The 25,375-nt window shown below is 36.9% G+C and overlaps 2 protein-coding genes across 4 annotated transcripts in view; both read left to right on the plus strand.

Annotated features, from left to right (window-relative positions):
- The first annotated feature begins 4,171 nt into the window (after nt 1–4,171).
- On the plus strand, nt 4,172–5,263 carry LOC146139303 (myosin regulatory light chain 12A-like). Its single transcript, XM_083392383.1, has one exon. It carries the CDS (start codon nt 4,189–4,191, stop codon nt 4,708–4,710), a length of 522 nt encoding a protein of 173 aa, XP_083248509.1. The 5' UTR covers nt 4,172–4,188; the 3' UTR covers nt 4,711–5,263.
- An 86-nt stretch (nt 5,264–5,349) lies between these two features.
- LOC146139304 (myosin-10-like) overlaps nt 5,350–25,375 on the plus strand; it is a 52,931-nt gene continuing 32,905 nt past the window's right edge. Inside the window, exons 1-8 of one of the 3 annotated variants that reach the window (XM_083392379.1) lie at nt 5,350–5,681; nt 5,945–6,101; nt 7,066–7,093; nt 16,004–16,106; nt 16,818–16,829; nt 18,848–18,865; nt 19,719–19,811; nt 22,642–22,705. In XM_083392379.1, coding sequence (XP_083248505.1) covers nt 5,352–5,681; nt 5,945–6,101; nt 7,066–7,093; nt 16,004–16,106; nt 16,818–16,829; nt 18,848–18,865; nt 19,719–19,811; nt 22,642–22,705 — 805 coding nt within the window. In that variant the 5' untranslated portion in view covers nt 5,350–5,351. The remainder of the gene's footprint in view (nt 5,682–5,944; nt 6,102–7,065; nt 7,094–16,003; nt 16,107–16,817; nt 16,830–18,847; nt 18,866–19,718; nt 19,812–22,641; nt 22,706–25,375) is intronic. The other 2 variants (XM_083392380.1, XM_083392381.1) reach the window with 2 other exon arrangements.

Raw genomic sequence — 25,375 nt, forward strand, 5'->3', positions numbered from 1 at the left:
TAAGAGTCAAAATATATCCAATGCTATTTTCGTGCATTATGTAAAATTGATCTATTTTGTTTCAGTTTTGTTTAGCGTGATACAAAATGAAACCAATAAACGCAAATGCTATCAGTGCAACAAATTAATTATTATTTCTGGAAGTGACGCAATCCAGAAAAGTTGAAAACCACTGCTGTATAGCGCAACGGTCCCGGTTTGGACGAGGTTATGAGTTTAAATCTCACCACAGGCTAGATTTTTCGGCCTTGCGACTCGCCAGTCATACATGTGCACATGCGGAAAAAATTTCTAAACCGATTATAGGGGCGCAAATTGTAAAGATAGATTTGCATATGGTAGAATATTTATCAAACACCTATTGTAGCTGGATGGACTATATGGCACCACTATGAGTGGGTTACTGAATACATGTCTATGTTATATGAATGAAGTTATGTTTATCGTGTTTTAGGGCGGATCCAGAAAGTTAAGTTATGACGTGACGTCATAAAACAATTGTAAACACTCTTGTCTTCGAGCGAACTTGTGCGCAACTTGCAGCTGAATTAAAGCAAATCGCGGTATTAGCAAAAATATTGCGTTTGTCTTTTTCATTTAAAGCAGTGGTCGGCAAACTTTTTTTGTCGCGGCCCAAAGCACGCTTTTCAGAGCTATGGAAGGCCCGCTATGAAAAATCAGTTCAAAAACAGTGGCGGATTCAGGATATTTTATTCTAAGGTGAATTATTACGGCGTCCAGAAAACATACTACAAAAGAAGAATATAGAAAAATTTTGCGTTTACAAATAATTAAAGTTGGCAAATATATGGTTCGGCAGGCTCTCAGGACCATATTTGGCACGTGGGTCTAAACCACGCTGAGACAATAAAAAATTCTTAGCCACACAAACTTTTAAAATAAAGTGCAATGACTGTATGGCCATCATGCGGCCCATAACTACATGTGAACACTATGCTATTTAAAAGTAAGTCTCGGCCCACTAAAAATGGCTCTGCAGCCCACATTTGGGCCGCGGCCCACAGTTTGCCGACCACTGATTTAAAGAATAGGAGACGCATTAACAGCGATTGTAGTTTAATTTAACAGAGCATTCCAATTTTTGTATTCACACGTCCTAACATGCTATAGCGTGCATGACGTATTTGGGTCTGGTTTGAAAGTAGAATAATTTTTTTGACCGGAACATTTTCTTAGTGAATGGCCTGAAAATGTTTCAAAGACGTTAAAAAGTTGCTTCATAATGGGATGTTTAAAACAAAAAATCTTAGGAAACTTAAGGTTATCGTTCGATGTTGTGTAAAAAGTGTAACTATAATCGCAGTATGAATACATTTAAAGAAATGACGGAATAGCCTGGTGAAAATGTGACGTAGTCTGGTAAAACAAATAACATTTTTTAACATTTTGTTTAGCGAAACGCCGTTCTAGCTTATACTTCCACCGCTGCTTTGCGCGGAATAGTGATACTTTAGACAAATTTTTGTAACTCTGACAAAATTTAAAAAACTGGTTTTGTTTTCAAAATAAGCAAATTAAGTCATACCGGTACGCCGTTAATAAAATAAGGCCTGAAATGTGGCCATGAATTGGAAAAGGTTTTGTATCCAGAAAAACACTGCATATATATTACATTAGTCAGCTCAACGAAACATTGAACAGTTGGACAACAGAACGAGGCATGGACGAAAAATTGCTGTCTGATGACACCGCGCTACGTTTACTAATAACGGCGTTGAACCCCGACTTGATATTTTGTTGAAACTCTAAACAAAGATTCCCAAACAAGTTTGTGGCGGCAACAGTAATATCGCGATTTTTCACAAAGCGCTGCCAAGAAACGCTTTGGCTAATGCACGACCAGGGTGGGTTAGAATGTATGGGACAGCGCCATAATTGGTAGCAGCTCGGAAAAGTGTCGGCCATTCAGGCCAGAACGTGTCGCAGATACGAAGAGATAGCGCACACGACAAGACCTTTCCCGTCCGTGGCTAATTGCTCGAATCCCTTCGATTGGCGTCTTTAAAAACTAACCGGATGCAAGAAAATGATCGATTGGGACGCATAAATTACTGTGACGTAGGCTAAACGGGAAAATAGAAACGTATTTTTTCTCGGTATTTGCAGGAAATGCGACTAAGATAGTCGCAAAGTCGCTCAGCCATTGCGAAGGAGGTCAAATTTGGTCATGTCTAACCAATGAGCAAAAAAATCGTGCGGAAATGCGCTTTTAACACATATTCACGTATCGACATGCGACTAGACGGAATTAACAACAACAGAGTTAATGCATTGAGATGATCAGCATGCCTGTAGGCGATAAACGTCTATTTTAGCTTAGCACAAAGTAAGAAAGCTATATTCAGCTAGGTGACTGTCTGATTATGGTGATGATTGGTTTTAGTTGTATATTTGACTGTTAAAGAGGTGAATTAGCGGCTAGCGCACAGACAAATCAGTATCAATAAAATAGCATACAATATTTGTTTGTGCGTCAGGAAGAACCAGTTTCTACGAGTATAAATAATGCTATAATGACAAGACACCAGCGAGGCACTAAACACCACCATGCGAAAAGCAAACATTCTTCCAGTTTGTAAAGAAAAATCTAGGGTGCCATACAAACGCCAGCGCGTATCTTATCTTGAGAGAAAGACTGTCCGTGACCGCTCTCACAGCGGCAGCTAGCCCAAATGGTTTAATTATTTCTCAGCCACGTAAAGTGACTGCAATATTAAATCAGTGCCTTTTGGAGCGAGGTTAAACGAGTTCGAAGCGTCTAAGCGCGACCGGTTAATGTTAAAAGTCACGTGACCCGGTAGACATCGGGCGCGGCCTTCTTACCTGGGTCGTCACGCTCCGGTGCGCTTCCTTGTTTTTCTTCGCTCGTCGGGGAGCAGATTTCTAGTCGCGAAGAAAGTAGTTTTTTTCTTACTTGCGAAAAGAAACCGCGCTCCTTTCGACATTCGCCTGTCTGCGGCGCGCCGGCCGCCAGCAAGGCCGTTAATTTGCTTTGCCATGCCGCCGCTTAGTGAAACATTTCTCAAGGGAGTCAAACATTAACTCGGCAAAAGTGCAAACGAACTTCCGCGCCAGAATCGACGAGGTTTAAGGCCGTTAACTTTCTTTGCGATTAGACGCTGTGCAGGAAAGAGACAGCACTTTTAGATAAAAGTCAGGGCGCTGGTCTAGAATCCTACCACAGTTCTAAAATCAACGCACAAAATTTGAGTTAGGGTGCGGGTTAGCGTTCGGGTGTGGGTGGGTCAAGTATTATTATATTCTTTGTTTAATAATAATACTTGACCCACCTTAACCCAAACGCTAACCCGCACCCTAATCCAAATGGTGTTTCGTTGTGGTAGGATTCTAGACCAGCGCCAAAAGTCAGTTAAGGTTTAAGTTAATCTAGTTTTAATGTGACTGGATCGGCTTAGCTGGGCAAAACTGCAGGTGTATCGTTGCTTTTAAACCGGAAGCTGTTTGTAACTCTTTAAAATCAATTTTGAAGTTGTTTTAACTGAAAAAGCTATATTTTGTCCGAGTGATTGTTTTGTATGAATAGGCTTAAAGAATAAATTTTAGGTTAACGATGTAGTTAATTGGTAACTATATCTAAAAATTGCTCAACTTTTATTTTACATAATTTGTTCACTATAAATTATTCATTAACCTGCCAATCAAAATATCAATGGTCATAAGTCATACCTACCTAATAAAATATTGATCTGTGGATAAAGGTTTCAAATTCATACTAAACTATGTTGTAAAAACGAATGAAAATTTGTATCATTTGATTCAATATAAACTACTAAGTTTAACATCATAATTAAAAACAACAAATTGAGAAATTTAAACGAAAGAAAATTTAATTTATGCATTTATCAGTGCTTGTCTAGAATCCTACCAGATTTTTGTCTGTGTTTTATACTGCTTACATTGGTTTGGGTTAAGGTGCAATGTTTTGGGGTTTAGGGTGGGTAAAGTATTATTATTCTATTTCTTCCTTGCAATTTATTTTTGACAACTCGTTTTGTTACTGTAAATAAGTGGTAGGATTCTAGACCCTCGTCCACTTATCATAAAACAGCTAAGTTTCAAATAAATAAAAAAGGCAAACAATTATACAGAAGCCTAACATAATTTCTAAAAACGTGGCTTTTTGAGGTTAGCTGTAAGATAAGCAAAATGTCGAGTCGGCGAACCAAGAAGACGACCAAGAAGCGCGCTCAGCGTGCCACCTCCAATGTCTTCGCTATGTTCGACCAAGCGCAGATCCAGGAGTTCAAGGAGGCCTTCAACATGATCGACCAAAACCGGGACGGCTTTATCGACCAGGACGACCTTCGGGACATGCTGGCCTCGCTCGGAAAAGAGGTCACCGATAAGTATATTGACGAAATGTGCGGCGAGGCCCATGGGTCCATCAACTTCACAATGTTCCTTACGATGTTCGGTGAGAAGTTGAACGGCACCGACCCCGAAGAGGTTATCAGGAACGCATTTGCGTGCTTCGACGAGGACGGCACCGGCAAGATTAACGAGGACTATCTCCGGGAGCTTTTGACGACGATGGGTGACCGATACAATGATGACCAGGTGGACGAGATGTACAGGGAAGCACCGATCAACCAGAAGTCCGGCGACTTTGATTACGTCGAGTTTACAAGGATTCTGAAGCACGGAGCGAAAGATAAGGATGACATTTGATCATTTGACTGTCAGGCAGAAAGATAAAAGCACAAAGAAAAAAATGGTGGCACTGTTTTGTATTTTGTCAAAAAAAAAACACGATTTTAACGGCATTAACAACATATTTTAAATTAAAAATAACAATAAAGACCCGGTTATTGTCTATCTATATTTACAAATGTATAACGCCCCAGATTATATAGTCTTGTGTTTGCATTCCATCTTGCAAAAGTTTTACGGACTGCACTTTCAGCAATTTGATTTTTCAAGTGTGTACATATATTGTTCTGGTATATATCTAGATAAATGCTGTAATCTACAACCGCTCTCTGGCCTGCACTTGTTCTCAATGAATGAAACTAACCACTTTGATTAAATGTCGCTTTTTTACCTCATGAAATGATAAAAAATCCAAAATGTTAACCTTGACCTTGAGTTAAACAGTGATAAATTGATGTGTTGCATTTTTGTTTAACAAAATGTAAAAACAATACTCTCCTTTTTTGCTTAGTTAAAATAATTTGTTTAAGTGTGATTTATAATCGAATCATCGCTATTCCTTGTTATTGCAGCCGAAAAGAGAAGTTTTAGTTTTGCTTTATTGGATGAGGTTTTTCTTTGCCATTTAAGTTGCACTTTTTACACAAAAACCTATCGCCATGGACGATAAAGAGATGCAGTTTCTTGTCGTCAACAAAGACATCATCAATGACCCGGCGCGCCAGGCCGACTGGACCCAGAAGAGACTGGTCTGGGTGCCCTCCAAAGATAATGGATTCGAAGCGGCCAGCCTCAAGTCCGACAAAGGTGACGAGGTCGTCGTCGAATTGATCGAAAGCCAAAAGAAGGTGACCTTCAGCAAGAACGACGTCCAGAAAATGAACCCACCCAAGTTTACGAAGGTTGAGGATATGGCCGACATGACATGCTTGAACGAAGCATCGGTCTTGCACAATCTTAAGGACAGATACTACTCTGGGCTCATCTATGTAAGTAATCCACATTTTCTTCATCATTATTGGAAAAATGTTGCTTAATATTTTTCATCAGAAAAGATTTTCAAAAACAACATCTTTGTCCTAACATGGCCCATATTTTGTTTCTGCCAAATTTTAACCAAAAATGTCCAAAATACATTGCCAACAGGTTACTTAACAATATTAAAATTGCATAAAACAATAATTAAAATCAAGCTGGCCCAGCAAATTGACGAACAGGTGAATGGTGATCATGTCTTGTGTTTATTTTCCAGACATACTCTGGATTATTCTGTGTGGTGGTGAACCCCTACAAGTTCTATCCGATCTACACCGAGAAGGTTATCGACATGTACAAAGGAAAGAAGAGGCACGAGGTGCCACCCCACGTCTATGCCATCACAGACACTGCCTACAGAAGCATGCTTCAAGGTACGTAAAAAACAAACATTTAAGAAGAAACTGCTAAACCTTGTCTATATATAAGAATACCAAAGCCCATTCAGGGGTAGGTTTAATTTAAAATATCTCCTTATTGATTTTCAACATCTATATCTTGTAAAAATGAAGATAGAGTTATTCCAAAGGTTTAAAATGCTACCGGGCTTTAAAATTCTTACTACGTCTTACTATAACCTTCAACCATTATGCTCTATTTGCATGGTGGCTTTTTTAATTTCTTCCTAATTTAAATTTCTATTTAGATTTAGGTGTGCCTAGATAAATAACTGATAAAGTAATTCAGTCTGGCCTTCTACGCTTTGCTGTAATGGGTACAGGTCTTCCTAATTGACATAGATTGATTGTTTGCACTTTTACTGGGATTTATTTAAACTTTTTACCAGTTTGGTTAAAACAAAGGTTGCCATATTTAGCATAAAATTGTGAAATACTAAATATAAATCAAATAATATGTAGATGAGCTCCTTTTAAAATATTTAACATTTTAAAGTAAAGGGCAATTACTATTTCCCGGTATATTTAGTAAACCCTACCCTACGGTATTCAATGGAAGATGCACACACATACGTGTACAACAATTGTGGTCCAGCCCTTTTTAAATTATATGTAGCTCAGGTGCTAAAGCTGCGGTCCCTGTATGACCAGACGAACCTCACCGCATGTTAGTTGTTTTCTAGCCTGGCTTGAAAGAATATCTTTAGTTTATTGTTTAAAAAGTTGTTCTCAAAATTAATTATTCTTTCGAAAAAAAGGGTTAATAAATATAGAAGTCTAAAAAACAATTAGTTCTCTGTGGGTGGTTCCTATGATTGTGCCTGGTATATATTTCCCAACAAAACAAGTGGAGCATATGTGTAATGTGTGGGTGCATTGACATCCTGTGATCAGTAACCTGAAACACATTTGAATGTAAACATATTTTTTCTTTTTTTAGATCGGGAGGATCAGTCAATTCTCTGCACGTAAGTAAACCAATCACTTTCAGTTTCCTACCTTTAAGCTAGAGTAAAATATCTACATTTTGTGTTTAAAAAGAAACTGTCTAGTTCTTTATACAGAGGTAAATACATGTTTGTTTCAACATTTGTTTACAAGGAGGGCCAGTGTTTACTGTATAAATTATATGTCTGCACTGGTAATAATTGATTACAAGTCCCAATAACATTGGCTATTCTGCTGAATGAGCAATTAGTAATGTATATTGACATAACTTCCACATGAGCCTTGGTGTTAGCCATACCTTGAGCTTGTTTCTCCCCACCCCTGCATTACATCATTTGTGGCTTTGAGTGTTTGCTGTGCTCCTTAAATGTGGCTTGCCCCAGTGTTATTGCAACATGAAGATGCTGTTGGCTTAGTTGGAATCTTTGTGATAAACCTCATAGTTGTTACCGGGTTTAACTAATAATGATATTCGTTTGGCTCAATAGGTTACAAAAATAGGTTTGTTTTTTCTTGTGGGTAACTAGTATTGTAGCCGTAGGTAACCTATAAACTGGCACTATCAGTTGGTATATGTTGCAAGCAATCAATTTATTTAAAGCATAGCTATTTTCATTTGGTGCAATTTGGTCATACATTCTTTTTTTTTATCAATATTCTCAAGGAAAGGCATATTACGTTCTCTGTGTCTTGGACAAGAAAAAATAATCTCAAGGGGGGGTATTGCTGGCTTTAAGTGACGAAAACCCGATCGCCGGCTGTTTTGCCAAAAAAACTCCACCACTTGACTTTTGTGTACTCCTATAGCCACAAAAATCTCACCAACGCTATATAAAAGCGGTGCGGATTTCGATTTCCAATGCCCTTATTTGGCCATCGGAATGTCGATCTTTTAACGCGCATGTTTAGACGAGCATCAAAGCAAGCGAATAGCGCCATCCAAAGGCACAAGATAAACGTGGTAGCTCGCTATTGTAGCAGACTGTGCTATTCTTGTCCTATCAAAACACCAAGCACAGTGTTGAACGTCCCGCAATGTCACCGCAGAGTTTTCCTTCCTCTCTATAAATCTAGGATTGCATAGCGGGCGTTACGACTTGCGGCGGTGTGTTTGCAAATATGCTGTTGACAAATATTGCGCCCTGTTTGCCGGCTAAACTTTTCATTTTTGCCTTGTAAACTTCGGTGTCCCCGTGCGGCGCGTAAAACAGCAATTTTTGCAATAATCATATTTATGTTTATAATAATGTGTGAAACAGTATTTTGTGGCCAACGTGTAGTTATTTTATCCAGTTTTACCAGCTCTAAAATAATTAATTAGCCTTCCTGGAGCTACCTTATCACCACGTCGTGCATATGTAAAAAACACCAAAAAAACTGCTTTCGTTAGATGTAGTGAACAAAAAAAGGTTAAAATAGCCCGGTACCAAAATCGTAGGACTAACAAACGTAATTACCTTTTCACCTCGCCTTGCATATGTAAAAAAAAACACCAAAATATACCGCTTCCGCAAAACTTTTAAAATATAGTCAACACCAAAATTTAAAGCGTTAAAACATCACATTGTAGGACTTTTTAGAAAGGTAATACGCTATATAGCGCCCCGGTAAACTTATGCAATCAAACATTCCCGACACGTAATCAAACAAGCGTGACGTATTTGCCCCCCCCCCACAGATAGTTGGGGGTGGTCTGACGTCATAGGCCGGTAACACTACGAGTATGTTGCGGTGTGTTTGTCGTGTTGTTTACGGTAGATTGGCGGGACACTTTAGAGGGCGAAGTGATGTATTGCATCTTGCAGGAAACGACCGAGCGAGCAAAACTGACCCCCGGGCGTGTTTTCTCTACTCTTGCCTTAATTTAACAGCGATCTGGCATATAGCGCGTGCTTAGTGCGTTCTAGTTTTTTCTTGGTAACGCAGAGTGTACTCCCGTAAAGTTTATTCCCCTGTGTAGCGCTATTTCTGCCAATACCTATTTGTTGAGGACGTTTTTTTACATTTGTATCGTAAAATACCGAACAACTGTTGCGATAAAACATTTAAATCAGACTAGGTACAAAATACCGTATTGTACGGACCATAAGACGCACCGGGCTATAAGGCGCACGATCAATTTATGAGAAAAAAAGGATTTAGATTGCGCCTTATGGTCCGTAAAATACGGTACATGAAGTCAAACTCGGTATAAATGTGCAAAAAAATACATTCGAGTCGCATTGGGTATAAATAACGTTGCCCAGAATAATGTGTTTATTTCTTTTTAAATTCAAAGCGTTGTTAAGTCAATGCAGCTTTCCAAAAAAGTAGGATTTTTACGTAAAACATTCAAACGCGTTCGCTTATCTTTGCATTGGCATGTTTTGTAAAGTTGATATTTTAAAGACTTTGTTGTGGTAAGTAGTTAAATTTTTGGCAGCAGCTGTTGCGAGCCCTGTATCGAGTCTTGAGTCATAAAACGTAGCTTTGCGCGATAAAACTGGTCCGGAACCGAGTAACTGTTCGCATAATTACAAGCTGCTCCATCGCCTGTTTCTGCATTCCGGAGATCGCCATACGAGCTTCTTAACTTTTACACCAGTGAATAGGGCCAGTCGGTTGATAGTGCCACGAAATTTAGCTGTTTAGCATTTCCAAATCGTGTTTTGATGTAAAATTCCATTTTAAGCTAATGACAATTACAAAGAAGATGGCCAAAATTAAGAATGCTTATGTCATTTATTTGTTTTTATCCTTGACGTATTATCATGGCCGCTTTACGAATATTCATTGCTGCTTTACTGTGGTTTTGTCCATTTATCCGTTATCGAGCAGTTTGTTTTGTCTGTTAAAAAAAACGTTTAAGTAACTTTATCCACGCTTTTTGTACGTTTTTCCCTTCTAGACGTCTTGGTTATCATTTTACCCATCTTTTTGTGCCCTTTTTACCTGAAGTTTACTATAAAAGACATGCGGGTTTTCCGTGTTTCTTTATTATCCGGCCGAAATTCATGTAGCGTAGGCAACTCGCAAATGTCATGCTTAAACGGCGATGAAAGGTACCGAACACTCCTGTTATTCTAGCCCTTGTACACCGCCGCGTCTTGCCTTCAAAAAGATTCACTTTTGGGAGAAAAACCATCAATTTTTCGTCGCCAGATATATTCTACCTGATTTAATGCCAAACTCCCGATTTAGAAACCGCGTGTAAACTTCCAAAACATTGCGAATCGTTTTTGGTATTCTGTAGTTTTAGACGCAGAAATATCGTTCAGTTGTTTGCCGTTTTTTTGCCAAATACTTTTTCCTGAAGTCGACCTTAGTACGGTATATTGAAATAATTTTAGTTTCGTAGATAAAATACCCGATAATTAATAATTTAAAACCAAAAATTATGGCCAAAAATACAAACCGTTTGATCAGTTAATACTATGGTGAAATAATTCAAATTGAACGTGCAATGGTATCCTTTCTAAGCGATTACGTCAAAATTTGTTTTTGCTTTGGGAGGCTTATTTATCTTCGATTTTTTTTCAAGAAATTTACTTTTCAAGATAAAAAAACTTTATGTTGGATCACAAAACGTGTCTAAAATGTACATATTCATCTGATATCGGATTGCCACCGATACACAAGATATGCTATCCGCTCCGCTTCGATAATATTAGCCATCCCAAGCCGAAACGCCAGATTACAGTCTCCCATAGCCTTGAGTCTGTCAGCCTAGCACCGAGTACGAAGCTAGGCTCGCATGAAAGGAATGTGGATTGTGTCTCTTTTGTGTCCAATGGCCGCGTTCGACTCTTTGCCTACATTCGAGTGGCAGAATTGAGAATAGATGAGGCTCGCCCGCCCGACCCAGACCTTTTGTTTAGGGCCATTATTCGATACAAGGGAACGTAATTCGACCAATCATCTCTTTGCTTGGGAAAATTGAAAAAGCTGCGACCGCGTGCTATAGGAGGCCCCCTTACTATACTACTATACATTGATTGAACGGAAGCTTATGATCATAGTACTTATATTGTACGTTTGTGGCTGATTAGCCTGTTAAAATCATTCATTGGTAAACCAACTACCATAAAATAAATTACCTTACTATTTGTTATTTAGTATTTTGACTGGCATTGATAAAACACAGCAAACGGAAGTTTATGATCACAGAACGTTGATTGTTTAGGACTGGTTACCCTGTTAAAATCATATTATTTGGTATTTTTTTTTACCCAGTCGGTTTATTCTTCTAATCTACTAACTACCATGAAAATATTTGCCTGTCTATTAGTTAATCAGTAGTTTGACTGACCATTGATAAAACACAGCAAACGGAAGCTTTATGATCGAAGAACTTGTTTAAGGCTGGTTACTCCGTTAAAATAATGTTAATTGGTGTAAATGTTGTAGATCCAGCCAACATTTTCTGATATACTAACTACGTTTAAAAAGTACCTGACTATTAGTTAATTAGTAGTTTGACTGGCCTTTGGTAAAATACAGCAAACGGAAGCTATATGACTTGATATTTTATGTTTTGGACTGATTACTTCGTTAAAATCATTTTAATTGGTGAAAATATTTTTGACCCAGCCAATGTATGCTTTCTTAAAGTTATAATTAGCTTTAAAAAATACCTTACTATTGATTAATTAGAATTTTGACTGGCCTCTGATGAGTGATATTTCGCAATTTATCCCAAATTACAGACACGTATCTCATTTCTGACACAGTTAGCTAATTAGTATGTTACTAATTGCCGGAAAAACGCCTTTCTTTGAATTTTTTAGTATTTTTATTCGACAATTGTCCCAAACAGCTAATTGCTGTTTAGCCAAATATGTTTTAGCAACGTGCCGTAGTGTCGTGACTAGTTAAAGGTGTATTTGGATAGTTACTTAACATTCTTGCGCAGCCGAATTCTTGGCCCTATATGTGTGTTACGTCATCCGTGTGACACATAATTATCGAAAGGACTTGAGACATTTGTCGTTTTACAATAAGGACCTGGTGATATCATCGCAATAACAATAGCGGCTGTCGCAAAAATGGACGTTTTTTTTATAACGGGGCTTCGCAATGATTTAAAGTCAATTTTGTGGTTGTCTGAAATGTTTTTAAACTGAGCGACCAAAAAAGTTTAGTCTTTTTTATAACCTTTTTGAAAATTGTTTTAAGTAGATATATATAACAAAAGTTGAATGCTTTGCCTCCCACTTTTGATACTTAAAATCGCTGATTTCAAACCATTAACACATTTAAACCGTAAACAGATTTGTCAAGTTTGCTAGCTTTACTAGGTAAAGCAATTGAGTTTGCTAAAAAGTATAGAAAACATTTTTTCACACTTTTACCCAATAATTGAGGACTTTGGTGCGGGGTTAAACAATGTAACGGTTATCGGTGTTTTGCATTGGTTTTTCATGAAACTTTTTCCCATCAGTCGGTCAATAATAATGGGCGTACATCACCCCCCATCCCCCCCCATCCCCTCCATCCCTCCATCCCCTCTAGCGCATTCGTGACTCACAATCGTGTTTTCTAAGAGTGCGTTGCCACATTGTTGTGCGCCCATCACACAACTCTAAACAACGCCAGCCAGAAAGGCTCAGTCGCTGCCGCTCATTGCGGGAAGTGACGTTACCGGAAACGACATCATAGCCCCGGCGCCACTATTTTTTCGTCTCTCGTGTGCGCCGCTTCGATATTGTGCGCAGCCCTGAGTGCGTGACTGCGTTCGGTCTTTCCGTTTGACGTGCGCGTGCCGCCGCCTTGTTGCTGATTTGTTTTGATTGAAGCTGGCCCGAGAAATTCGAAATTGCAAGTTTTTTTCAATCTCTGTAAGAATATCGGGGCCTATACAAAAGTAAGCAGCATTTTGTGTACGTTTCGAGTATCTCTTTAGTTACTTTTACCAAGATAGATTCGAAACGTTCAAAATGCTACCTATTTCTGTATGGGCTTTGATATTTTTACCACGTCTAACCACAACCTCCATCCATTATGCTTCAAATTTTTCACCCTTTCGGCTTTTTGGCACTTAATATGGTTGTTTTGTTGTAAGGCTAAAAAGTATATACCAGGTACCTTATAAATAACGATTTCTTTTCACATGTCACATGGGTTGAATTGCTCGCCCACAACATTGCATAACAAATTGCTGTCGTCACAACCTTCATTTTGTTGTCGAGATGCTGTGCAATTTTCCCTCCAATGTTGCATTTACTTGCACAGCATAGTGCTGCCCTTCTGTGAAAACTCTTCTAAGTGGCAGGTTAACACAAATCCAGCCATGAATTTGTTGGTCCCCGTCTCACAATTTGGCCTTGCAATGCAGGCAATTTACTGGGACATTAAATACATAGTTCGACTACGAGTTATTGCTCATTTATATTTGCACGCCGAACGTTTACATTGCCGAAACAACACTGGTCACCGTCATGTTTATTTCTAATACAATTAGAACTGAAAAACCGAAAAAAAACTGTAACTTAAAACTAAAATAAAAACTAAAAAAAAAAACGAAAAAGAGTACAACTTAAAACCGTTTGCGAAAATGACAAAAAGCATGGCTTAGTGAAGAACGTAAGGCTTTTTCCCTTTGTGAGGGCTCAGGGGACCTTAGTATTGGTTTGTTTGCAACGTTGCCCTGATATCACATTAAAAGGTTGGGTCGTGTGAAGCTTGTAAGTCCTTCTATTCCCTCGCCGCTTGTATGTTGTAATTGCCCGTCAAAATAACGACCTTTCGCGTCTTTGCTCTAATGATGGTTCGTGGCTGTGTGACAAAACTAGCGTCCAGTGACTATTCGCAGCCCTCAAATTTGCTGAGCTCTTTCTCAAGCAACTGCGCCTCCAACGGTGACCTTGACCATCGCCATAAATGCCCTTGAGCGCCCCTTTTAAGGTCGACATGGTTGCAATTGAACCCGATTTCGGCGTGGTGTATATAAACTGCTATTCTGGTGTTTGCAAGCCACAGCGTGGGGCTATTGCGTTAAGGAAAGACGACCAAATTAACTTCAAACGATTGCGTGGTTGTTGTGTACACAGTTAAATAAATAAACCGCTAGCTTTTATTGTCTCAATTCATCTAACGTACTTGTAATATAACCCGTACTGGCGTTATAGATTGCTGTACAGGTTCTGGTATAAAGTTATACGAGGAAGCTGTCGTGTTTTGTAGCATTCGGTTGGCATTTAGTCAACACAATATCGCCTGTTTGCGTATTGTTGCCGGTATTATAAACCTCTAAATACACCTGTGTCCTGTGTGTACAATGTACATGTTTGTGATTTGTGTTTGGCAAAGAGTCTTGTTTATGGATCAGTTATTTACACGGTGAAGTTATTATCTACACGGTGAAAGTTTGGTAAAATTACAACACATTACGGTTATAACGTTAAATCCCAAAATAAAGCGTTGTTTGGCCAAGGTTTGGTTGTTTGACTCTTTCCCATTATATACCCTCGTTTTTTCAACTTTGCGCTAGAGTGGCAATGCAAGAAGCCACATTCCCGCCCTTTATCGCAAGCCTATCACCGACAATGTCTATTAGCAGCTAAAACAACGCCTAAAAACCCTGAAAACATCCCGTTGTGATCGCGTACACCTGCCCAGCCGCCAAATTTTTCTCAAAATTGCTTCCCCGACGCCTTAAACCTTGACTTTGCGTCCGCATTCGCGATTTAAGCACGCTAGCTTGGCGCACCAGCCAGCACCGCTCCTTATTTGGGCATCTTGTCGTTTTTCCGCAAGCCGGCGTTGCGAACGTCACAAACTGCTTTCTGATTGGCCCACGCGCCGTCGCGCCTCGCCGCGCATCATGACGTAATCGATGCTATTCAAGAGTCCTCGACTGAGCTGAAATAGCTGAATAGACGGGCCTCGTTAAGGCTAGGCTCGCTTAAGCGCCAAAACACAAGTGTGCCTTCCATTTACTGTACAGCTCATAGATTGTTTGTCCGGTTTTCCTGTTTTTTTAACTTCCTTTACTTGCTATTTTATATCGCGGCATGTAATCACGATTAAAGCATTGATATTCACCTGTAGTTCTATGGGAATTGGGATTACTTACTTGCATTGTAATACAAGCGTTAAATTGATTAATGTCAGTCAAACTTGTTAATGGAGCTTACTAATATGACACAATGACCTATTAAATCCAAAAACAAAAAAGTTACTAAACCATTAAAAATTTTTACCCTCTACAAACTTACTATGTCATCTGAAAAAAACAATTGGCTGTTAAAATGTCTTTCATTTTAACTAACAAAACAACAAAACTTTTTATTTGTGATGATTGCCTACATAACCTGGATTTAGTTAAAGTGATTAAAACATCTATTTAACAAACCAACAAACTGGTGTAAACCTTGTAGGTTATTGGTTAAACAACACAGGCTGTAAGGATGATGTTAATGTTTGTATTATATTGACTTGGGTTCGTTTGAGTTTGCTCTACCTGCCATCAGGTGACTAAGATGTTTAAATTCTCTTTATGACTTTCATTTCATTGATGTTGCACCCATTAAGGATCTTGGTGTGGTATAATTGCTGTAATTTGGTAATGTATAACTGAAAGGATAGGTCATCTGTGTATACCACAAAGCTGTTATGCTTTTGAATGTAGTTTGTTTAGTTGCTCTGCCTTAATTGTTATAAGTAAAGTTAAATATTTGTGCCTAATTGAATCAAAGTCTTCCCAAACATTTTTTTCTATTTTTCATTTCTTGTTTATACTGTAGCTGTTTCTACATGTTTTCAAACATTAAAATTGACAAAAAGAACATTAGTACAGTATATATATGGAACGTAGAAAAGAGCTTTTTAGCAATTTCTAAAAAATTACAATGAATAAAAAATACACTGAGAAATACCAATAAAAATGTAAAAAATTACAATGAATCAAAAATGTATTAGAAATACTTAAAATGTGAACAATTCCTTTACAGAGGAGAATCTGGTGCCGGTAAAACTGAAAATACAAAGAAGGTGATTCAGTTTCTTGCACACGTCGCCGCCTCTCCTAAGGGCACCAAGGCACATGGAGCACCAGTAAGTTTACTTAAAAAATTGTTTTTTTGTTGTTGTTGAATTTTAAGCAAAAAACTCTTTACTGAAGTTTTTTTGAGTGAAATGTTTGCTTGTAGAATCTTGTTTATCTTTTGCCCTTGAAAGTTGTCTACGAATGTATGTTCGACTATCCCCCAGATATCTCCGTAAGTTTGTTATCTCCTGCAAAAAAGTTTTGCGTCCGAAACTCTGGCCTGTTGAATTTTGCAAGAAATTCAAAGGCGGCGCTCAGAGTATGAGAATGCAATAACTGAAAATATCATTTGGCAAGTTTATTTGAAAAGGATAAATAGAAGCATTTATTCAACTATGCCGCTGCTAAACTTGATAAATATCTTTAGTTTGGGTTTGTTTACCTTTCTTCTATCTAACGTTTTATTTTATATGTTAGCTGTGTTTTTATTTGTTATTGAAAAACAGCGAAGTAGATTTAACAAAATTTCATGCTGTGGAGATTTCTTGTATTAAGTTTCCTCAAAACTGAATTCTGTAGGATAAACAGACCTCTCACCATATACTAGGCATCACATCAAAAAAACTTTTAATAAATACATTTTTGTAAATTTTCAGACCTTACTTTTTAAAGTACAATTTTAATGTATTTTGTTCAATCCTATAAAAGGTTTCCCCTTCCAGTGTTTGTTTTTTCATGTTTAAATATTTTTTGTGTCAAACCTTCTATTTTCTCCCCAGGAATACAAGCAGGCGAGTGCAACAAAATATACTCAGATTTTTATTATTTTTTACCGAAAAAATAAGCCAGGTTTTGTACGGTGGGAAAAGAATGCTTTTATATACGTATATGAGACACTCCGTCTTTTTGGACTTTTGATTTTTTGTGATTAGTTGATGAAACGAAAACAATTTGATGATTCTCTGCTTTTTTTAAATTCTTTCGATCAAAATAGCTCTGTATTATTTTTTCTTTGTTGCCTGGTGTGTTTTGTGGCTTGGTGATTCCATGACACAGATTTCTATTTCTTCACTCACGGACAGACAAAACACACACACACACACACTTTTAATTAATCGGTAATTTTCCCAAACCAGTTTTGGGTTCACTTTGATATTGCATGTGAAATTCTTTGTACAATTCTTCATTGTTCGGTTATTTCTAGAAGTTTATTTAAATTGAAAGTATATTAATTCGGATTTTTGAACAAGATATCCATTAAATAACCAAGTGAAAGTTATAAATTTTGCATTTTTTGCTTCTATTTTGGTAAGCATTTGCAAGATGATAAAATTTGTGGCTATTTTTTCAGTAAAGTGGAACATTTCATTCAGCAGAGATTAGATGTTTTAAAACGGTTGAATGCATTCCTATTTGCTTTTTGCACAGTTGAACAAATGTTAGAAAACATTTTTTGGGACATTTTTTCGACTTCCCTCATTAGTGTTGAAATTTGACGCACATAGTGGTAAAGTGGTGTCTTTTTACGTGCAATGTTTTGAAAATTGAATTCCAAGAATTGTCATGCTCATTTGGTTGTGTTAACTTTTGGATTAAAGGGTAATTTTTACTATTTAAAAGCATGGGTTTTTGTTGCAACATACATACAAAGTAATGTTAGGAGATATTTTTCAATTGAAGCTTTTGTGGTTCTCAACTCGAGATGTTCTTCAGAGTTTGTTAAATATTTTAGAACTTTTTCTGCTCTCCTTTTTCTTACTCTTAGGTTTTACATTTACCGTTTTTCTTTCAACCTTTTTTTATTATTCAGTATTTTTCAATATTCCAGTACTCTTACTGAAATTTTTTTCACCCTATTTTTCAAAATTGTTTCAACTTTTTTGTCTACCCTTTTCTTCTTACTTTTTTTGTTTTTTCGTTCTTGTTCAGGTTTTATAAAATATCGCAGATCTTTTCTTCCTAACCGAATTTCTTTTTCTTTCAATCTTACGGGTTGACGAGGATCCTGACGAAGCATTTCGCGGCAGCATCCACTACGACATTTTCACCCAGCGAAAACAAAAGCGACAACGCCGAAAGAGTGTTTATCTTCCGTGTCGCGTGAGATGTGCTTCGCTAGTCACACTGTCGCACTCGCACTCGAAACATTTAAATCTGTCTCGTTGTTGTCACATGTCGTTTGCTTGGATGCTTGATGTTGTACTTTTATTACGTCTGTCATATTGGCATTAACTTCCAAGAGTCCATCGCATACATGAAGATTGGTTGATGTTTTAACGTCACATCTGCTTTATTCGGGATTAAAGTAGTGTTTTTTTAACACTCATTATCAGTCAGAATGCAATACTTCCATACCATGTGTGGTAAAATCATAAAACATTTTATAAGGCTTTTTTTGGTTTTGTGACGAATAATTTCAAAACTACCTATTTAGAGCTAAGCACCATCAATTATACACAGCCAAAAAAACGCCCTAACACCAGTTGTCAAACTTGCTTGTTGTAATTGAGTAGTGTTGTCAAGTGTGTGTTTCTCAATGTCATCAGTCTAACCTATCATTGTAACATGTCTTTGGTCGTTGTAATTGTACATCCTTGATAGCTGCTCCATGCTTTTTGATTCACAGCTAGGCTACTAAAACTGTTTGTATACACAACTTCACCACTGCCTTAGAACTCTGTAAGTCATTTTTCTGTAGAGCCCAGTTTCCCCACCATAAGAAATTTTTTGAAGTTTTTCTAGCACTAAACCATAAAAACAATTTGGAAAAATTTTCTGATGGAACCCTTTTCTATCTTTTTTTAAACAGCATCAAGGACTGGCCTATGTAAGTAAAAAAACAACAAAAAGAGCCAAATTTGCATGTTCTTGGGCCTACATACTACCATATTACTTCACATATACACCCTTCCGAAACTACTCCTAAACTTTTTATAGAAATTGCATGAATTTTGATTTGGTGGACCTTTTAAGTTTTTTTGCTAACATAACATGGTTGAATTTTCTGTTTTTTGTGTTTATTAAAACCACAAATAGCTCTGATTTGCTGTTTAGTGAAACTTATTAACAACTGCACAAACTTTGTTTTGTTTTATTTAACCCAATAAAATCATCTTTCATCTGGTACTTACAATACTATCATTTTGAAATAAGAAATTGATTGGTGACACATTTATCAAGAAAACATAGGTGCTTGTGTACTAGTTCTTTGATTTTTCATTTTATAATTCCAACGCTGTCACTTGTTTAAGAAATCAAAAAGTAAATCAACCTTTTTTGCTTTTAAGATTCATTGTTATGATACATTACAGATTTGTGCAAAGTGTACCCAAGTGTATGATGCACTTTTAGTTTTGCCTTCAATTTCCAATTTTCACCCAATTTAATCTAGCACCTTTTGTGATTGTGTAGGCATGTCACATCACATTTTTTGGCATGCTAAACTCTTTTTACCACTATATCCGATATTATATGAATAATGCCCATCGCTGTTATTTCGCCAATGTTAATGTGACATTTACATCAACATTTTTAAATTTGCTGCAAATTCGCAAAGCTAAGATTTAAATCTATTCTCAAATTTGCTTAGAATCAATTGGAATGAGTTTTTCAAATTTGCTTAGAATCATTTGGAATGACATTTTTTAATCCAATATATTTGTGTGTTTAAACTAAAACAGGGAGAGCTTGAGCAACAGCTCTTGCAAGCAAATCCTATTCTGGAAGCGTTCGGAAATGCGAAGACCGTCAAGAACGACAACTCTTCCAGATTCGTAAGTCTACCTTTCATTTAAGTTTAACATGTAGCTTTGTCCTATAGGTGAAGAGTTTTTTAAAAAAAAGTTCACGTAGTCTTTAGAATCAACACTATGTTTTTCAAATCAGCACACGTTTTTATAACAAACTCAAGAAAATGGCACTCAGTCAAAAACACAGGCAAATTTGACTTTAACACACTTGTTGTTGTTTTTTCACTAATTTGATCAGTCTTTCATGCAAAAGACTAAGTAAAATCAGTTAACCACTTTTGCATATTAAACAAAAATTGTAAAAATTTTCATGTTTATACTTATTTTTTATCGGGTTAACAAGTTCGTACTCTTTTCAAAACAGCCTAAAAAACTGGCAACTAGGCAAAAACGCTGGAAAATGGACATTGACATGCTTGTTTTTTAGTAATTCAATCAGTCATTCATGTGAATGGCCTAAAATGAAATCAATTAACTACTTAGGAAAATTCAAAAAATATATATTAAATTTTCTTGTTTACACTTTGTCCTGATGATGTCATTGACATTGAACAGTGAAGGACTTCGTGTTGCAATATGCTAGGCGTTCTTGCCCAGACAGCTGGTAAGTCCTCCTGGCAAGTCTCCTGGGGTTTTGAGAATTGGCAATGAACCTTAACAGATTTCTAAATAACACTCTGACGTAATTTTCAACCGTCCCCTAACCCATTACTAGTGTTTTACATTATGCACTACTGCACAACTTGGTATTAGTACGTCGATTTTATAATGGCATTAGTTGTTTTCTTGTCAAGCTTTCGGTGAAAATTTAATCAATTAAACTCAATTATGGTGAACTTGGTAAACAAAGACTTCTTCTGCATAAAATAAAATGTCGATATTTCCAAATAAAATTCTTTAAAAAAGGCAAATCAAAGATATTCATGTTGTATACGTAATAGGAATATCCAAACCCATAAACAAGCTAAATTTTTTTAGGTTTCGAATAACTCTTTATGCATTTTTAACAGTAGAAAAGGTAACTACTTCCTACTATTGTCTAACTAAAACCTCCAATCATTATGCCTCACGCGTTAAAGATTTTTAACCATAAAAAGTCTACAAAATAACATATCTTCTATATGTAACGTACACACTCGGACGTTTTGCATTTAGCATCGTTAAGAAAGGCAAATATTTGTTTTGCAAAGCCGTAATTTGCACAAGCACGGTTAGCAGGCTTGATCCAACAAAGACTGCAAGTTAAAAATACCTGGCAAACGGGGGAAATAGGTGGACTGTGCAAAGTTTGACAATGTTTGCTCAGTGCTTAGTAGCTGCCCCGCCTTTAATCCACTGTACGAACCTACCGGGACATCCTACTAACAATTTGTCTTGTTCTTTCCTAACCATTGTGGTACACTAGCAGTAGTGATGACCACCCACGGAGCCGTACCTTAGTACCTGGCATTGGCCATTCGTTATTCAAAATGATTTTTTAACAAAAAAGTGACCCTTTTATTTTGAACATTGTGTTTTTGAGATTATAAAAAGAAACGTTGCTATTTGAATCCTTACCGTTCAAATGCTTTCCGATAAAAAAATAATATGTAAATACATTTGTCTCGTATGTTTCAAAAAAATGCACTGCTATGTGAATAACAATCCGCCAGGCATTGTAGAAATTGTAATGAAGATCAGTTTTTCTAGTAGACCTTTTCACTCATTCTTGTTTATGGAGTTTATAAATACATGGCAATAATTAAACGCAATCAACCTATATATATAATATATAATTATATGCTCTTTAAGCAAATAACCGACACTCTTTTACCACAAAATTGTTGAAAATATTAATTTTACAAGAGTTTTTTTGCTATAAAGCGTTTTATTTTGCCGATTAACCTTATGAAAAGACAATAATCAAACAAAGCACTTGAATTTCGCGTTTTGCAGTTTACTAACTCGAGGCAAGCATTCAATCACGTTTTTATTGAGTCACGCCTTCCGTATATACTCTAATTAACGGCCTCGTATATTCAACAATGAAGTACGCTCCTCGTGCAAAGCCTTATCTATGTGGCGAAACGCACGATAGACTGTTGTTGGGGATAGAAGCTTATCAGTCCTCTGAATAATGCAAGACGCCCTGCTGGTAGAACACCATATTAAATACACATTCACGTGTAATTTCGTTCACGTTATCGTGGTGAAACTATTAAAAAAATGCCCCTTAAATCGATGAAAATCTAAACCTATGCAATTATGAATATCAATATGACATTTACATAAAACCAGTAGATCTCCTAAAAAGAAATCCCAAAAAAAAAAAACTTTATAAAAGAAAAGACTCTCAGCCGGAAATTGATCAGTTTATCACCGAGAAGCAAGAAAAAGATGAGTTTGCAATGCACATGTTTCGGCACCTATTGACAAAAGCAAATGCCCACGGCCACGATTGACCTTACGCTTTTACTTGGTGATAATGTTAAAAGAGATTAAGTCCGCACTAAAACAACAGTGCTGTTAACTGTTGGCCTTGATGCATAATATTTTATGTGCAGTGGTGCGCATATTTTCAAATCGGCTATTTATATCAAGAAACGTGACCTTTCTGTAATTGTGTGTTGTCTAAGTTTTACATTTCGCAACAATACTGAGTTTTAGGCGAACTACTACTTTGTTAAGCCAAAAGTAATGTAGAAGCATTGTTTTGCGATTTGCAAAACTTTACTCTATCATCAGCCTTGATGTATTTTTCCACCATTCCTACTCTATCATGTCACGATAAATATTTTAATCGTTGCAAAAAGCATGGGATTGCAATTTAACATTAGGTTACTTCAATTTCTTACCTATCTTCTTATTTTTTCAGGGTAAATTCATTCGAATTAACTTCGATACTTCAGGATACATCGCTGGAGCCAACATTGAAACTTGTATCCTTTTTGCCTTTGCAACATTTTACGTAATCAACTAATCAACGACGTAATCAGGTTCAAAACGGCTATTTTAAAAGACGGGTTTCCACCTTTTATAATTAAGTTATTTTTTTTAAGTTACAACCGAACTTTTTTGCATTGTAGCAAACCCCACAATTAAAAGAATGCTAAATGCTCTTTCCACATTTTTGCTTCGTGGTAAAAAAAGGTATAGATTAGGCTCGTGGCTGTTAGATAGTGCGAATTTAACAAATAGGTCTAAATACGCATCTAATAATAATGAGAACATACCCGAATTCCATTTACAGGCCTTTTAAGTTTTGAAATATGAATACAGAAAGAAAAAATGGTGTTTGTTGCCATCATCCTTGTCCTGTAAACTCTGTCCTTGTAAGGGAATCTTAATCGGCTCTTAAACCTTAATCGGCTCTTCAACCACCATTTATCACCTGATAAAGTAATTGGCCAAAATAAAACAAGCACTTGTACCTGCCAAAAATAGCAAGCCGTTAAAAAAGTAGGTTGTCAATTGGTATTGCTGGAATTCAATGCCACATAAGTTGCTATGTGTATGCTTGGTCTGTTCTTTTAAGAAAAAAAAACGTCTCTTTAAGAGTGCTGCGTTTAAAGACGTGTTCTTTACGTGGGAGGAAACGGCGAAATGTTGCGTTTTCCCCTTAAAATAGCCTTTTTGAAATGCCAAAAGTTCTCTTTCTGATGGGACCTTCTTTAAAAGTCAAATCCGCCTGTTCAACTCTTGAACCAAATGTGTTGCGTGCGCCCTTAATGTCATTTGTTTATAAACACATGCAACGGTAGAATTCTGTATTGACTATGTTTATATTTGTTAAAAATTTTGCTTTAGAAAAAAACATTTTTAAATAAGGAATAATCCAGATATGACCTTAGTCGTTATTTACTGCTATTTTTGGTCATTTTTTCTAAAAAGTAGCCTATATCAACCAAAAAATATAGAATTCGATATAATTGCTATGTTTTTTTGTTTTCGATTGCTTGATGTCATTATTAGTGTACAAATGATGGATTGCTAATGGCATGAGCTATTGCCGAACGTCAAAAAACAGCGAAATATGTCAATTATATCAAGCAAGCGTTTTAAAACTTGCCTAATGAGTTGTCCTTGCTAAAGGCACCTGTCAACAGCAAACTACGGGGCCGCATCGGCAATTAAATCGGTTTAATTGCGCACTTATTAGCTTCAAGTACGAGTCGATCACCGAATGCCCACACTTGCCAACTTTTATGGTCATACCTCGCTGCGTCTGTTTCTCCTTGCACGATAAACGTAATTACACAGCGATGATTGATTACCGCTCGTTAAAAAACCTTTCTCTCTCGTCGTTTCCACCACAACGTAGTTATAGTTTTATAGGCAAAAAATTTATATTGCTGACTTTGCACATTTTACTGGAGCGTTATTGTAACCCAATATAAGCCATCTAATCACTTGACAGGTTCTAAACGCGAGATTTTGGTTTTCAATGTTGGAAAAACGTAATAAGAAGATCAAAGCCCATACAGAAGTACGGTAGGTATCTTTTTGAACGTTTCGAATAACTCTTTATTTATTTTCAACATCTGATGTTAATAATGAACAAAGAGTTATTCGAAACGTTCAAACTGACTTCTACTTTTGTGTGGGCTTTGATATTCTTATTACGTCTTACTACAACTTTTTTTTTTTTTGCTCCAATAATGGTAAACATTTAGTTTTTAGAATTTACCCATAAACATCACGGTAAACCTTCTATGCACTATCCTAGAATAATTTCAGTCGAAAACTAGCTTATGTCGCACTGTCACTGTATTTAAAATTAATCGTTGCTAATTCGACTATAAAATCATGCTATTTATTTTGGAAACCATGTTTGAGACTTTACCGCTTGCCAAAAGCATGTTTAAAATGGTGTCGTAAACGCGCACTTATTTACCGATAATAAGACAATAAGACCGAAGACATACAAACGTATGTAAACTACACATAGGTGTCGCACTTTTGTAAATAAATTTTTCGTTTCGCAGAAAATTAGATCCGCGATGATTTGTGCAAACGCGATTTAAATTCCAGCCAACGAGGCCTCGCAAAAAACAAACTGCCAAAAAAACAGGGCATCGCCGGTCGTTAGTTTTGTGACTGTCACCTACTCGAGCCGCATACCACGCTCGCCATATATGGCCACATTCCGATTGTGACCTCATAAGCGCCAGCGGTACGTCAGCAGCGAATGTTTCGGCTCCGGGGTAAAACCTTGTGTGTTTGCACGTAAAAGCACTTGGCTTTATTTGTGGGTTTATGGCGTGCCAGACTGATTAACTTTAGAAGCGCTAATAAAAAGATACAGCTACGCTATAAAATAGAGGAATTGCCCGCGCAACAATGCTATCAACCATTATAAGTTGTTTTTATTCTCGCTCGTTAAACATCGCGTTTTTGCTTGAAGCAAGTCAAACGTCAATTATGAAAATCTTAGAAAAAAAATTGTCCGACATTTTTTAGGAATGATTTTTTAACTAAAGTTTCACCGTCACTTTCTGTAGAAGTAAAATTATTCAGGGTTTAACGCGGTGAACGCTTATTGATGTAAAGAGATTTATTAAAGGTTTATGTTGTAAACCACAAAGATAGAGTTCATCTTGTAATTAATT

This window comes from Ascidiella aspersa, chromosome 6 (genome assembly GCF_963924565.1).
Source record: "Ascidiella aspersa chromosome 6, kaAscAspe10.2, whole genome shotgun sequence".
NCBI lineage: Eukaryota > Metazoa > Chordata > Ascidiacea > Phlebobranchia > Ascidiidae > Ascidiella > Ascidiella aspersa.

What these genes read in the sequence shown, in the direction of transcription:
- LOC146139303 (XM_083392383.1), top strand. Translation starts at nt 4,189, where the DNA reads ATGTCGAGTCGGCGAACCAAGAAGACGACCAAGAAGCGCGCTCAGCGT.